At 36.6% G+C, this 12,165-nt stretch overlaps 1 protein-coding gene across 6 annotated transcripts in view; it reads left to right on the forward strand.

Moving 5' to 3' along the window:
* Positions 1 to 12,165, forward strand: part of VTI1A (vesicle transport through interaction with t-SNAREs 1A) — a 382,025-nt gene that overhangs the window by 68,273 nt on the left and 301,587 nt on the right. For all 6 annotated transcript variants that reach the window (XM_040254974.1, XM_040254975.1, XM_040254972.1 and 3 more), the window contains exon 4: positions 10,728 to 10,805. In XM_040254974.1, the coding sequence (XP_040110908.1) occupies positions 10,728 to 10,805 (78 nt within the window). The remainder of the gene's footprint in view (positions 1 to 10,727; positions 10,806 to 12,165) is intronic.

A 12,165-nucleotide genomic window follows, 5' to 3' on the forward strand; every position in this document is an offset into this window, starting at 1 on the left:
GAATAGGGAAGAACCAGTAAAGAGTGACACATTGAAGATAGAGGAGAAAGAATATTACTTGATAAAGTAAAGCCCCTCAGAATGCAGAATTACTATTCGACTGAAAATGGAGAATCTTTTAGATTCACAACATGTTTATGAATCAGATATGAATATTTATATTTACTTAATCGTATTTTATATGTTTGGGTCACCTTGGTATAGAAGTAATCTTCAAAATAATTCCATGGAGAATTTGGGCTAGAAGAGTTTTATTGCCTAAGTATCACAGTTATATTGGCTATATTTATAAAGCATTAAAAGATATTTCATACACTTTTGAATCATGAGCACTGTAAAGTCACTGTAACACGGTAGATGTTTCGGTAGATTCTTCACATCAGGTGGCCAAAGGATTGGAGTTTCAGCTTCAGCATCAGTCCTTCCAATGAATGTTTAGGACTGATTGCTTTTTTTTTTTTTTAATTAATTTATTTATTTGTTTTTTATTTTTACTTTACAATTCTGTATTGGTTTTGGCATACATTGACATGATTTCCTTTAAGATTGATTGGTTTTAGCTCCTTGCAGTCCAAGGGACTCTCAAGAGTCTTCTCCAGCACCACAATTTGAAAGCATCAGTTCTTCAGTGCTCAGCCTTCTTTATGGTCCAACTCTCACATCCATACATGAGTACTGGAAAACCCATAGCTTTGACTAGGTGGACCTTTGTTGGCAAAATGATGTCTCTGCTTTTGAATACACTGTCTAGGTTTGTCATAGTTTTTATTCCAAAGAGCAAGTGTCTTTTGATTTCATGGCTGCAGTCACCATCTGCAGTGATTTTGGAGCCCAAGAAGAGACAATCTGCCACTGTTTCCACTGTTTCCCCATCTATTTGCCATGAAGTGATGAGACCAGATGCCATGATCTTCGTTTTTTGGATGTTGAGCTTTTAAGCCAGCTTTTTCACTCTCCTCTTTCACCATCATCAAGAGGCTCATTAGTTCCTCTTCAGTTTCTGCCATTAGGGTGGTGTCATCAGCGGATTCTTAACACATCGTAATAACAGGTGTGGCTCCTCTCCTGCCATGTGGGTAGATTATAGCTGTTTTATGGTGTCGCCTTTGAAGATTAATCCTGAAACATATCTAAGTCACACTCATAGGTATGGTTGTAACTCACTGTCTGAGATCAGACACTTTATTCTATCAAATAAAACAGTCTGCATGTGTCACCCTTGGACTTTTGAATTTGTTGATGTCAATATTCCAGTTGTTGACAACAAAGTATAAGTAAAGATTTGCTTGTCTGTTTTGGAGGAGTGTGACAAGAAACAAAATCTACAGACTAACCAACTCTGTAGTTGATGATACATTCATAGAACTAGGTGAATGGAACAGCCAACCTTGAGCTGGGGAATGGCTGATAAGACACCCACAGCCTATCTTGGTGGTCTGGTAAAGTGAAAGGAGGGTGGGCAGTGGGAAATGAATCCTGTCATTGTTCTGCCTGTTTTCTCACAGGGTTGTGGCCTTGAGTAGATCGCTCATCTGGCTTCAGTCAGTCAGTCAGTTCAGTCACTCTGTGGTGTCTGACTCTTTGCGACCCCATGGACTGCAGCAAGCCTCCCTGTCCATTGCCAACTCCCGGAGTTCACTCAAACTCATGTTCGTTGGTCGGTGATGCCATCCAACCATCTCATTCTCTGTCGTCCACTTCTCCTCCTGCCTTTAATCTTTTCCAGCATCAGGGTCTTTTCAAATGACTCAGTTCTTCGCATCAGGTGGCCCAAGTATTGGAGTTTCAGCTTCAGCATCATTCCTTCCAATGAATATTCAGGACTGATTTCCTTCAGGATGGAGTGGTTGGATCTCCTTGCAGTTCAAGGGACTCTCAAGAGTCTTCTCCAACACCACAGTTCAAAAGCATCAATTCTTCAGCACTCAGCTTTCTTTATAGTCCAGCTCTCACATCCATACATGACTACTGGAAAAACCATAGCTTTGGCTAGACGGACCTTTGTTGGCAAAGTAATGTCTCTGCTTTTTAATATGCTGTCTAGATTGGTTATAACTTTTCTTCCAAGGAGAAAGCATCTTTTAATTTCATGGCTACAGTCACCATCTGCAGTGATTTTGGAGCCCCCAAAAATAGTCTGTCACTGTTTCCACTGTTTCTCCATCTATTTGCCATGAAGTGATGGGATGAGATGCCATGATCTTAGTTTTCTGAATGTTGAGTTTTAAGCCAACTATTTTCACTCTCCTCTTTCACTTTCATCAAGAGGCTCTTTAGTTCTTCGCTTTCTGCCATAAGGGTGGTGTCATCTGCATATCTGAGGTTATTGAGATTTCCCTCAGCAATCTTGTTTCCAGCTTGTGCTTCATCCAGCTCAGCATTTCTCATGATGTACTCTGCATATAAGTTAAATGAGCAGGTGACAACATACAGCCTTGGTGCACTGCTTCCCCTGTTTGGAACCAGTCTGTTGTTTCATATCCAGTTCTGACTGCTGCTTCCTGACCTGTATACAGATTTCTGAAGAGACAGGTCAGGTGGTCTGGTATTCCCATCTCTTTAAGGACTTTCCACAGTTTGTTGTGATCTTCACAGTCAAAGGCTTTGGCATAGTCAATAAAGCAGAAGTAGATATTTTTCTGGAACTCTCTTGCTTTTTTGATGATCCAACGGATGTTGGCAATTTGATCTCTGGTTCCTCTACCTTTTCTAAAACCAGCTTGAACATCTGGAATTTCATGGTTCATGTTTTGTTGAAGCCTGGCTTGGAGAATTTTGACCATTACTTTACTAGCATGTGAGATGAGTGCAATTGTGCAGTAGTTTGAGCATTTTGGGCATTGCCTTTCTTTGGGATTGGAATAAAAACCCTTTTCCAGTCCTGTGGCCACTGCTGAGTTTTCCAGATTTGCTGGCATATTGGGTGCAGCATTTTCACAGCATCATCTTTGAGGATTTAAAATAGCTCAACTGGAATTCCATCACCTCCACTAGCTTTGTTCATAGTGATGCTCCTAAGGCCCACTTGACTTCACATTCCAGAGTATCTGGTCTAGGTTGGTGATCACACCATCGTGATTATCTGGGTCATGAAGATCTTTTTTGTACAGTTCATCTGGCTTAGAACCCCTTATCTCTACATTTGCAGGCCGATCTAGTTGATGCCCCGTGTCACTGATCAACTATCACACTCTGTCATTTATGTGATAACCTGTGTCAGTTACACAAAATCCTCAAGATATTTGTTCCTGCATGTCTGATCACTTGACGTAATGCCTGTGGATGGATCTGCAACGAATGGATCACATTTGTTTACTAATGCTAGACAGATTATGTGTGTGCGTGCACACGCTCAGTTGCTCAATCATGTCTGACTTTGCGATCCGTGAACGGTAGCCCACCAGGTTCCTCATGCATGGTATTTTCCAGGCATAAATACTCAAGCGGGTTGTCATTTCCTCTTCCGGGGGATCTTCTTGACACAAGGATCAGACCTGCATCTCCTGCATTGGCAGGCGGATTCTGTATCATTGTGCCCCCTGGTAGATTACGTAGGAAGCCTAGATTCAAATGAATTATAAACGTCTTCATATTTTATTTCAGTAGTTCTTTTAAAACTGCAAATAAAAGCACCTGTTACATAGCATTCATTTATCAGAATATCATTTTCCAGTGGGAATATATTGGATATTTATTTGATTATTTCAAGTATAGTCTGTGTAGTTATTTTATATTCAGAAAGACTTTAAGGAACTAGACTTCCTCTACTGCATACTTACACTATTCCAGATGTTGACAACAACATCTGGGTATTCTATCCTGAGCGGATTTTCTGAATGAAGTAACTTAATTATTGATTGACAGACTAACATGATATAAGACACAGACACACTGTGTTCAATAGCAGTGTCAACGTTGTAAACTATAAGCACATGCCAGCAAGTGGGGCCATGATTCTAACTAACTCAAGTTGCATTTTGAAACACTAGTGTGAAACTTAAATTTCAGACATAGGTTTAGAAATGCTGGAGGAGGAAATGAAGAAGTGCAGTTACATGATTTCTGGGCTCTCTGTTTTGCAGATCATTAAATGATGTAGCAGCAATATGGTCAGAGTTCCTAGTATAAATAAATGTCTCTTCTAGAACTGTGAAACATAAATAGAGTCGTTCCATCTGGATTGCATATGGGTTTGTGTGAGTCTGTATATATATAGATATAACTTCATCATATGCAAATAAATACTCATGATAACAAAGCTAAATTTTAAAAATAAGAGAAAATATGATTTATCTTATTTACAGTCAAAACAAATATAAATTTCAAATATGTAAAATGTTTTGAAAATACAAGCAAAAATAGTATATGATGATGATTATAATAGGAAGACTTTTTTATCTTGGAAATTTTTTTTTTCTCTTATTACATACTCAAGAACAATGAGTTATTTCAGTGTTCACACGGTAACCTGCTTTTCCAACTGCTGGAAGCAGAGTGTGTTAGTATTTTCTCTCTGGTGGCTTGCATATGGCCCATTGGCCATGAGTTTATGATAGATAGAAAGTGTGCTTTCCCTTTATTAACACTACAGTATTGGTGACATGTGGCATGTGCACTTTCCAGCAAATGAGCTTGACCTTTAACTCTAAACAGTCCCTTGAGCAAGAGCAAGCCATGTTTAGTGGAATGATTACTTAGAAGAGACAGATTGGAAGTTAGTTTCTCTGATAACATTAAAGAAATGCAATAAAGTTTTTATTACTGGAAGTTGTCCAAAAATTGTGGCACCACAAAATAGATAGTTGGGCAAAATAATGTAGTAGTAGAACTATAATTACCGGATTAAATAATACAACTTTTTTAAAAGCAAATTTTGGTATATATTGGCAAACCACTTTTAAGGAAGAATGCACTAATTTAGACCCTCAGTCATGTATGTGCATTGGTTTTATTGCATCCTTTCCAATATTATGAACAAATATTTAGTTAAATATCCTTTGTAATGTTATCACATTCAAGGTATTATGGTAGGTTTCCATTTGTTTATCATATTTAAATCCTCACAAAAGCCCTGGGAAATAAATATTGTTAACAGTTTTTTAGAGATTGAGGAAACTGATGCTCAGAAAACTTCATTTGGCCAAGATCACATACTAAAATATCATTTCTGTTCTTTTCATTCACTGCCCCATGCTTTGTCGTCTTAACAGTTTTCCAAGGATGAAACATTTGCCTAACAATTGACTTTACCTTTATCTGTATCACTTAGTATGGTATTTTTAAGAGCATTATTATTATTATTTATTTTCATTATTTTTTATTTTTGGCCACACTGTGTAGTTTGTGGGATCTTAGTTCCCTGATCAGGGGTTGAACCTGCACACTTGTCAGTGAAAGCACAGAGTTTTAACCACTGGACAAGGGAATCCCCAGTATCATATGTTTTAATCTTAATTTTTTTTTTTTTTCTAAAAATTAGTACTGCATGGAGAACGGTGTAATAAACAAAATTTCACAAATTTCTTTCTATTGTTTCCTCCAAAATTTAAGTTTCCTGCCCTGGATTGATGAGCCTTTTAAAGTCCTCAGTGGAGTGAGTATGAAAGGCTGAAATTGCCAGTGGAGAAATAGAAGGGAGGTTAAAAATGCAATGCCTTGTGCCAAAGATAGATGCATTTTAGAAAATGCCATCTGGGCATTATGGAAGTATGATATTATTTAATTAGAACCAGATAAAATTAGGTAAGAAATGAGTGCCAGCAATTATATGACTAGCTAATAAATATAATTTCATGGTATTCTATATCTATCCCAAAGTGTTAATTGTAACAGGAGCAGTTAAATTCTTTAGAGCAGTTAAATTCTTTGGCTATGAAAGCATAACAGTTTTTAATAGGTGTATCACCTGGTAACCTGGGGCATTATTAAACATAGGGAAACTGAAAGACATGGTAGAAGCAATGGAAAAGTCTGGCCAGACTGGGTAATTTGTTTTAGACCTATGCAGAAATCTATTAACTGTTTCTTCTATAGACCAATTTGATTAGGAAGTAGGACAAGCTGTTCTTTCATTACTTACCAAATCCATAGTACACTTTGTATCAATTATTTGGCTGTCTGCAGCACATAGATTAGAATAAAGGGCTTTCTTAGTGTTTGTGAATGTTGTGGATTGCTGATTAGTAATTAAAGTACTGAATGAAGAAAATCAGGCCAAAATTGAATGGAACTGAGAAAGTCTTAATTCCCTAATACAGATGTTAGAAACAGATTGTCTTGAGCGGCCCATTCAACTCAGTAACATTTTACATAACCATGGAGTGTTTACCTCCCATGTTAAACTCACATCCAATGCCTTAGAGATTGTTTCCTCTCCCATGCCTTGTGATGTAGCTGTTTGGGTATTAATTTAGTGAAATATCCTGTCTGCCAGGTGTGGGAACTAGCTGATTTTATTGTAATACCAGATCATTACTTAATTCATATGCAACAGAGTGCAGCACATGGAAAGCATTATAAATCTATTTACAATGTGGCTGGTCTGATGATAACATTGTATTAAATTCCCAGGTGAGGCAATTTAAGCAATTGCTTTGCCATGTGCACGCCATGGAAATTAAATTCTCATATACGCTCTAGTAATAAACCAACTTCATTGTTATGCTTATGCTAGTGGTGAGTGCTAGAAATCCTCATTCTGGTTACGTATACCCTGTTTCTAGTGTAGATTCATCCAGGAGGCGGTACCACAGATCACAGTTCTTAATTAGTTTAAGCTAAGTTAATTCATTTTGTTTCTAGTTTAGCAGTGCCTGTCCAGGAACACATTCAGTTCAGTTGGGAAATGTTAAGGTCAAGTAGATAGATTGTTTCAAGCCAAATTTCCAGAGAGAACTGAGCAAGTGTATCTGTTTGAACTTGGCTTTAAGAAAATCAGCCAATCAGTATGCAAACGTTGTGTTCATCAAGTAAAAAAAAACTGCTTGGCATCTGAAATTCTTGCTTTCTTAACCAAAGACTCACTTTGTCATCAGTTTAAAATAACCCATTGACATTTTGTGCATCTAATGTCTTAGGAATAGCAATCAGTTGTTGATTTGTCGTATTTTTTAGAGTTCATATATGGTCTGTAGATATCTCTGTCTACCCAAATATATAAGTTAGAAGGAATAAACTTTACACAAACACACAACTTAAAGTGAGGTATGCCCTTGTATTTAACACTCTGTGTATGTGAGTGTGTGTGTGTGTGTGTGTGTGTGTGTGTGGCACATATTGTCAATTGAAGCTTTTCCACCCTTACGGTACAGACCTGAAATTGCAATAGATTACAAACTGCAGAGAGCTTCTGTCTTCTCCAGAAGCCACATATAAAGCACCAGTAGACAGTAGTAACTGACAACTAAGACTAAAAATGTTGACAATTTCTTGATTTGCCTGGTTAGCTTATGTATAGAAGTCATTAACTATTTATAAAATGCATTATGAATTGGGTTCCTTCAAACTGTAGCTGAATGTGTGACATTTCCAGCTCAAATTCTCATGCTTGCATTTGGCTAAAGTACAGATTTTATACAGTTGATAATAAAGTAAAAAATATTTTAGTTGATCAAGATGCAGTAGGTGTTTCAGTTTCATTAACTTTGAATCTTCCAATTTAAAGTATGACATAGTACTTAGTAATGTAAAATACTAACAAAAAATTCCACAAAAGGTAAAACAATTTATTGATATTTTGGAGGAAAATTTCATAAAATAAGGATTTTCTCATTCAGACGAATTGGCCTTTTTGGTTGTTCAGTTATTTTAGTGATGATACTGCAGGCTAAATTACAGTTTATAATTCAGCTTACTTAAAATTTCAAACCACAAAAAATTAGGAGAAAAGACCAATGGCAGGAATTTAAAAATAATTCTTAATAAAGCAAAGTGTGAATTTAAAACGTTTTGTTCAAAGTGATATTTAAGTGTAAAGAATTCAGTTTTCAGCATCAGCTGTGTCATTTTCATGAGGAACTATTTCTGATATTTGAAATAAGTTGTCTTTTCATTCTGTTACAGAAGTCAGTCCTATCAGAGAACATTTTATAAACTCAGCATATCATGTGCTTAATTACATCCAGAGAGTCATCCCAATGACCAGTTTTTACTATCCCAGTGGAAAAGAGTGACATTTACAGGGCCCATCCTTCAACTATGGATGAATCTTGAGTGCTCCTCTGTTTCTGAGCCTGTACACTCTTAATTGCTGGTTTTTAAAAGCAATGGATTCTAACCCGAAACAAGATTAGTTATTTAGGCAATCATGTTTGTAATTTTCTTTTGAAGTACAGAAAATCAAAATAAAAATATAGTGTAATTGAACAATCTATGCCAATTTGTTGGTATTTTGGTAAAAAAGGGAAAAACAAAAACAATCTCCATATGATATTTTTGCATGGTGTGGAATGTTTTAGTCCCCCATAGTGATGAAATGAATAATTAAAAAGGCGGCTCTGATACCACAGCCTGTTAAAAGGTTCTCATTTCCTTTATAAAAGTACAAAATACTTTTACTAGATAGTTTGAAACTATTGTAGCAAGGAGCCCCAAATGGGCAAAAAGAAAGGTTTGGCTTGAATGAAATATTGTGCTAAGGCCACATAGTGTACTGTCCTTATAATTTAGCATTTTTCAATACTTTACAGAGTCAGTAGAAATAGCTAATTAATAGTAGCTTCAGTAAATACAATAAGGGAAGCCACCCGAATATCTGCTGTTTGTGGCAGTGAGAAGCCTGCCATATTCAAAAAGGAATGAGTCGGGTCACTCCTGAATTGTTAAGACAGCTGATATAGATGTCATTACTGACCTCAGGCTAATGACCTACCTTTCCTGTTTTGTCCTTTCTGCAACATTGTTGGTTTCATTTATCTACTTGCAGACTTAATACATTTGCCAAGGTATGATACACACATTTGTAGCAAGGAAGTGAGGCTTGGGGCAGAGACCTAGAATAGGAGGGGATACCACCATCTCCTTTGTAACATTTTGCAACTTTTATATATTTCTATTTCCTGTGTGTGTGTATTCAGAGGGTAATAAAATGAGCAAATTTTGTGCAGTAGGATGACTACTGAGCTATAGTTAGGACCACAGGGTTCTAGTCTCAATTTAACCAAAGCTACCTTTAGAATTCCACAAGACTGATTTTTGTTTTCCCTAAAAAATAAAGGGATGTCTAGGTTAATTTATTTTTATTTACACCCTATTCAGCCCTTTTTTAACAGGATTCTGCCAGAGAGTTAAGACTTAATGCCCTGAGACTTATATGTAATGAACTAAACTCTCTCTCATGCCCCATCTTTGGGAGAATTGAGAATAGTCACAAATAATTTTCTGTGTTTTGGGGTTCAGATAGGGACCCCCAGTGAAAAAGGCAAACTTTAAAATGATTTAAAATCTATTAGTTTTCCTTGTCAAAAGTTCTTTTAAGTTCCAATATAGTAGAATTTTATGTTTAAAATACTATGATCTCTATGTGGCAAAGCTCTGCTACTCATTCACTGGTTAAAAAATCTAATTAAAAATCTTGTTGACTTCTGCTCACAGATTATGGATAGTCCTTTTAAACTACAATAATTTTTCATATCACAGTTGAACAGGTAAGAAATTCTAAGTCCTAAACTGTAGACCCCAAATAGGAAAAGATTACTATTTCCCAGCTGCCATTTTTTACTTGACTGATTTTGCTCAGTTAGTTCAGATGCAGAAAAGGCAGTAAAGTAAGTTGTACATCCATTATTTGGGTCTGAAATAGTGATGCTGAAGTAGGATCTGAGGATGGCACTCTAGCTTCACAACTAATTTTCAGAGCTTTTTAGCTTTTCCAAATGTGTGCACGTTTAGATAATTCATGAATTGCTTGCAGACATGTCCCTCTGACTTTACTGGTAAAGGTAGACTTCTTGTAAAACAAAATTTCAGTGTGTGAAAAATCGATTCATAGCTTACTTGTCCTTATTTACTGGAATTGTGAAAAGTTGACTCATAGCCTACCTGCCTTTGTTTACTGGGATTGGGAAATTTAAGTTGTTTTACCAGATACACGTACACACACACTTCCACTACGTTTCCTTAGGCCATTTTTATATAGGACTAGGAGACATTTAAATTATAGTTTGGAAACAGGATGGGCTTTTAAATTCCATCTCTTTCTGATTAGTAACATCACAATAATGAAGGAAATGGGGATATGCTCTTTTCCAGGCATCCCAGTATATAGTTGGAGATATAATATTATCCTAGAATTAGAGATTTTAAAAGACCTATATTGTAGAGTCCATTTCCTGCCACAGTGTTAAAGACCCTATATACTCTTGTTTTAACTTCATCTGGTGAGTGTAGCAGATATACAGCAAAATAGCTGTATTTCTTTCAGCTTCGTGGTCTGATTTGAATGACTGCATGGAATAACATATCAGTTCTGATCCGTTTGTCAATATTAATAGAGGACTCACACAATGCAGAGTTTTCATCCATTACTGGCATTTGAAAAAACTTATAATTTACATTAAACTCCTCAAGTTCAAGAACTTTGCACAACTTTGGTTTGCAGATTTGAGCAAATAGGTTTCCATTAGGGGGCTCTCGAGGTTTGAGATGATCAGTCTTGATACCAATAATGCTTGGAAGCCTTTACTTTCTAACGTTCATCTTGCTCTCTCCCTTTCTGTTTTGTTTTATAGAAAAGGTCACGGATCGCCTACAGTGACGAAGTACGGAATGAGCTCCTAGGGGATGGTGGGAATTCCTCAGAGAACCAGGTAGAATGCTAATCAGGAAGGCCCGGTGGGTGGCTGGAGGGTGAAGGAGGTCACTGGCACACTGGGCTCTCAAGCTGCTCTGTAACAGTATTAGCAACAACTCATGTGGAAGCGATACTGTTTAATGCAAAGCTGGAGTCTTAATCAACTTCAAAATGTTTCTTGGAGATCTTACATTTAACCCTTTACCTTGTGATCACTGTCTGCTATCTTTTAAAAAAATCTTTTCTTCTCTTTTCTTTATTATTTAGTACTTAAGGAATAACTTGAAACACACTGTTTGTGGACAAAGCCAAGGTCCTCACCTCCAACACATGTGAAAGGAATAAAAAAAGTACATAATGCAGCTTTGATAATAATGCAGTATAATTAAATCAACACTTGCAGCAAAACAAATGAAAGTAAGCTTTCAAAATTCGACTGGGCAGCTCAGGCTCCTATTGTGTACCTTCTTAAAAATACATTCACCAAAATGCAAATTGGAAGCACCAGTGTGGAACTTGGATACTCACATAGAGGTTCTGCCCTCGTCACGTAATGATAATGATGATGATAATAGTTCTAGGAGTAGTGATGGGAAAAGTCTTTTTGCAGTTTAAGATCCGCATAGGCAAAAAAATAAGACACGGTTTCTTCTTCAAGAGGCCTTGCAACTTGGCTGTCAGCTCTTATTGCATCACACAGTAGCGTCATGAGTCTAATTAGTGTTCCACTTCTTTCTTTGAATTAATACTGCCGATTTCATTAATTCATGTGGATAATATATATGACTTTAAAAAATGTTTCAAGAACCTCAGAGTAGAGATGATTTTTAAAAAATGTCTCAAACAGCCCCAGTGACTGATTCTCTTTGACACTTTTAAAGAAAATAAATGATAGGGAACTTCAGAAGCAAGACCTGAACGTGTTTATTAACGTTACTTTGGCAAGTCTAGTAGAAGCCTCTACTCTAAATAAAAATGAACATAAATCATTCATTGGGTAAACCAACATTTTAATAAGCTGCTAAAACATAATATATTGATATGCATTATAAAAATTGCATAATAGTGTTTACCCTGCAAATAGCATGTAAATCTATATATGCTGAAACTATAATACTATCCACTAAATGTGAATATTGTAAACAGGGTTGTTGCTCATGTGATGAAAAGGCCCCCATCTGCCCACCCCTAGAAAGGAAGAAGAATCACTGAGCAGTCCTCTGTTTGTTTTTGGAAAGATCTCAGCTCCTCCACTAGTTGGATGTTATCAGCTTCAGTTCAGACATGTAAACATGTTAAGATTTGACCTGGGATTTCAGCTTCCCTGATTGAAATGTGAGAATAGCTAAGGGGGAAAAAAAAAAAAAAGGAGCACA

This window comes from Oryx dammah, unplaced genomic scaffold, assembly GCF_014754425.2.
Source record: "Oryx dammah isolate SB20612 unplaced genomic scaffold, SCBI_Odam_1.1 HiC_scaffold_14, whole genome shotgun sequence".
Taxonomy (NCBI): Eukaryota; Metazoa; Chordata; class Mammalia; order Artiodactyla; family Bovidae; genus Oryx; species Oryx dammah.